The sequence below is a fragment of the Mus pahari genome, chromosome 20, assembly GCF_900095145.1.
Source record: "Mus pahari chromosome 20, PAHARI_EIJ_v1.1, whole genome shotgun sequence".
NCBI classification, from domain to species: Eukaryota; Metazoa; Chordata; class Mammalia; order Rodentia; family Muridae; genus Mus; species Mus pahari.
In genome coordinates this window covers 27,840,791-27,844,908 of record NC_034609.1, presented here as the reverse complement: position 1 = coordinate 27,844,908, position 4,118 = coordinate 27,840,791, and the positions used below count along the sequence as shown (strand labels likewise).

At 41.7% G+C, this 4,118-nt stretch overlaps 1 protein-coding gene across 1 annotated transcript in view; it reads left to right on the top strand.

Annotated features, from left to right (window-relative positions):
* The window catches only part of LOC110337816 (CKLF-like MARVEL transmembrane domain-containing protein 2A), a 10,018-nt gene extending 7,185 nt beyond the window's left edge, over positions 1-2,833 (top strand). Inside the window, exons 3-4 of the mRNA XM_021220851.1 lie at positions 2,038-2,139; positions 2,726-2,833. Coding sequence (XP_021076510.1) covers positions 2,038-2,139; positions 2,726-2,833 — 210 coding nt within the window. The remainder of the gene's footprint in view (positions 1-2,037; positions 2,140-2,725) is intronic.
* The last annotated feature ends 1,285 nt before the right edge of the window (positions 2,834-4,118 follow it).

The window sequence follows — 4,118 nt, the reverse complement described above, 5'->3', positions numbered from 1 at the left end:
AAAAAAAAAAAAAAAAAAAAAAAAAAAAAAGAAAAAGAAAATACAATGAAACCATAGTTATATATAACCAACACGAGTCAATAAAAACATTACAAATAATATTCATAAAATTCTTTGGAAGATTTCTTTATTCTTTGGAAGAATAAAATTTGGAAGAATGGATTTGCTCAGTCAGATAACTGATTTAATCACAAAGCTTTGGTGTTAGCTCCAAATTAACTAATGGACTTGTCACATGTCGAATGTGTCCTCTGTAAATTCATATCCTGAGACTGGCCCTTTGAGAAAGCAATGAAGAGAAAAGAGAAAACTTAAGGTTGGGGCCTTGGTAGAAAATGAATATTAGTATCATTACAAGAAGAGACGGTGGCGTCTTCTCTGGCTTGCTCATCACCCACCTTCTCATTTCTCCAATGAAGGGTCCTATGACGACCGAAAGGGAACGGCAGCTGTCTCCAGCCAGGGAGAGCACTCTCAGGAGAAACCAGATTTTTCCGGTCCATCCATCTTGTTCTCCAGCCCCAGGAACTCTGAGAGAATGAACATGCGTTGTTTGAGCTACCCAGTCTATAGCATTTTATAATGGTGTGCTGAGCAGGCTAACGCAGAAGCAAACCAGAGAATACAGAATTCTATACATCCCGTGACCTCTATATGACAGAGGCAGCATTGAAGAAGACTAGGACAAGACCCGGAGACATGGTTAAGCAGTGTGGAGCACTGGGTATTCCTACAGGGGAGCTGGGTTAGGGTCCCAGTACCCAGGCAGCTCACAAGCGGAAGTAAGTCTAATTCCCATGAAGTCGATGTTCTCTTCTGGCTTCCTGGAGCACTGAATCAGATTGGTTATGACTACATACATACAGGTGTAGCAGTCTGCATATGCTTGGTACAGGGAGTGGCACTATTTGGAGACATGGCCTCCTTGGAGTGGGTGAGGCCTTGTTGAAGGAAGTACATCACTGTGGGGGTGGGCTTGAAGATCTTACTCCTAGCTGATTGAGGATGCCAGTCTTCTAGAAGCCTTCAGATGAAGATGTAGAACTCCTGTACCAGGCCTGCCTGGATGCTGCCATGCTCCCACCTTGATAATAGGCTGAACCTCTAAACCTATAAGCCATACCCAATTAAATATTGTCCTTATAAGAGTTGCTTTGGTCATGGTATCTGTTCATAGGAATAAAACCCTAACTAAGACAACAGGCAATGTAGTCATATACATTTAAAAAAAAACAAAAACAAAAACAAAACAAAAAACAAAAAAAACCAACAAACAAAACCCCTTTTCTTTTAAATATAGTTGGACAGAATATTTAAAGAGCACCTAGGAGTATTGGCAGAGAGATTATGCATCCCACTAAGATTAAAAACAAATAAAAATTTAGACCTTAAAAACACAAGTAATAGAAAATGGGACAATGGGTACAAATACATAGAAATTTGGTTTTTATTTAATTCTCTTTATTATTTTATCACCACCCTCACATTCTGTGTTAGGAGAAGAAAGGTTGTATGCAGTAAAGGAGGGGCAAATCCCCAAGGAATGCAAGGGAAAAGAGTTGATGAAGGAGCAAGCCATTGGAGATGGTGGCTCAGGGGTGATGACGGGGATGCAAGGCTCCCAGTGTTAGGTCAGAGAGAAGGAAGCTCCTGCACAATACTGCTCATGAAAGCCCCTGAGAGGAAAGAACAGAGATGAGGAGGGGAGGAACCCAACAGAGGTGCCACAAAGCGGCCTGGCTCTGCATTTATTTACATGATTACTGCATCAGACACCTGATTATGCAGACAAGATGGTGGCTCTTGTCTCCTGAGGGCTGAGCCAGTTAAGTTTAGCCTTTGTGCTCCACTCACAGAAGCCAGCAGGGAGTCACTGGTTGATCTGCCTGGTCAGGAGCATATTTGCCTTTATGTATATTTTATGTTAAATGATCAGAGAAAGGGAGGCATTTGAAAATGGTTCTGGGAGGAAGACACTGCTGTTTCCAGGTGGATGGGCACAGCTATCTAAGACCACCTTCTCTCTCCAACTTTCAGGATATCTTCAACAGCCTATTCTCCTGTGTGTTCCTCGGAGGTGGCATATACTTTGCTTTGAAGGCTAGACGAGTATTGCCAAAGCCCTACTTAACTGCTATGGTAAGGTGTTTTCTGCTGAGCTGTGGATTTCCTCAAATCACTGTCAACAAATCCTAGGGACAGGGGGCGGGAGGGGGCTGATCGAGGAGAGTGCTTGCCTGGCTTGATCTATGACACTGGGAAAACCTACTGTAGTGCCTCATGCCTATCTATAATGTTGGCACTCAGGAGGTAGAAGCAGAGGACCAGATTCAAAGCCATCCTTGGTTCAAAAGTGAGTTTAAGGCCAGCCTGGGGTATATGAGACCCTATCTCAAATGAACAAATAAATAAAACTTGGAGGCCTAGCAAACTGAAGAAGTTAGTAAATGTTTTTAGTGATCAAGACACAGTTTGAAAAAAAAATAGGTGGTGTTTAGGAAATTAGTCAAGTTACCTTTGACCTCCATGTGTGTCAAAAGAAGAGAAGAAAGAAAACAGATGTGGGGTCAGTGGGCATGAAACCAGAGATAGCAGACCTAGGGTCCAGGGTCAGGAAGTTTGAGGGGTACACTGTGCATCACGTCTGATAAAAGACAAGAGAGGGCATCTGTGGCTTCCTTGTAGGCAAAAACCCCAAATAATGAACGGCCGTTTGTTTTCCTAGATCCTCATGGGCGCTGCTGCAGTCTGTTGTTTCATTGACATGCTACTTCAATTACAACACTTCAGAGGCCTTAGGATAAGGAAGTATGTGTACAAATTTACATTTTAGCAGGTTGTGTTACTATAGTGGATGGAAAAAGACACTTGCACTTCCATTGTACTAGTCATTTGATCAATTGGACACAGATATACACCTGTGAAATTATCCACTATAAGCAGGATAATCAATACAGCCATGCATGGCAAACCTTCTTAGATATGGGCCGATTGCTTAATATAACAGCGGTTCCATGAAATAATGCCACCTGGTGATATCAGCGCCATCCTAGTATTTGTATTTCTACAATAATTTGTACAACAAAAATCACTCACCGTATTTCCCAGAGTGGATCTGTTTGTTAAGTGGCACATGATTGGCACCCAACCCCCTAAAATGTTCCTCATGGCCATGGAACCCCTTCTTCCTGCCTACTCTGGCCCCAGGGGTCCACTCATGTGCTCTCTGTAACTCTATTTTCTATAAAATTTAGCTCTGTTTTGTATAAATGTAGCTTTTTCTTTAACTGCAGATGAGCTTTTATTTCCTAGAATTTTCTATGAATAGCATGATGTATACTCATCTTGTCATCTTTCATCCATAATAATTATTTTGAGAGTCATCTATGTCATATGTCAATAGTATATCCATATTAATACTTCAGTTTTTTTTTGTTCCTAACATTCCATTGTGTGGATAGACCTGTTCCCCTGCCCTTCGTGCATGTATGCAATTGAGTTTGAGTGTGTGTGTGTGTTTGTGTGTGTGTGTACATGTGTATATGTGTGTTTTGTGTGTGGGTGTGTGTATATATGTATATATGTGGTGTATGTATATGCATGTGCATGTCCATGTGTTTCTGGGGATTAACAAAGGCCATCACATGTGCTACGTTAGTGACCTCTCACACTGATCATTGAGCTGCATCCCAGCTCTGATCACGTGCTCTTTATCCATTCACTACTGGGTATCATTTCGGTTGTTTCTAGACTTCAGCTGTCCCTTAAATCTAACTGCAATGTATCTAGTAAGAGGAACTACATGAAAATGCACATAGATTTATTTTTTCTTCTGACAGTGTTTCTATCCATCTCCTCCTCCTCTCCCACTCCCACCCTCCCCTTCATCTTTCCCTTCACAGCAACATTCAGCTGAAGTCCAATAGGAAATTGCAGATTACTAAGAGTTAAGGAATTGCGAGGGAGTGGATGATGAAGAATCCTAGGCAGCCAGGATGCAGATGTTTTTGAGAAGTAGCAAGAAGCAGAAAACAAACAAACAAACAAACAAACAAGCAGAACAGAACAGGGTTTGTCTGGGGAAGAGATGAAAGGAAAGGGCTTTGGGAGGAGCATTT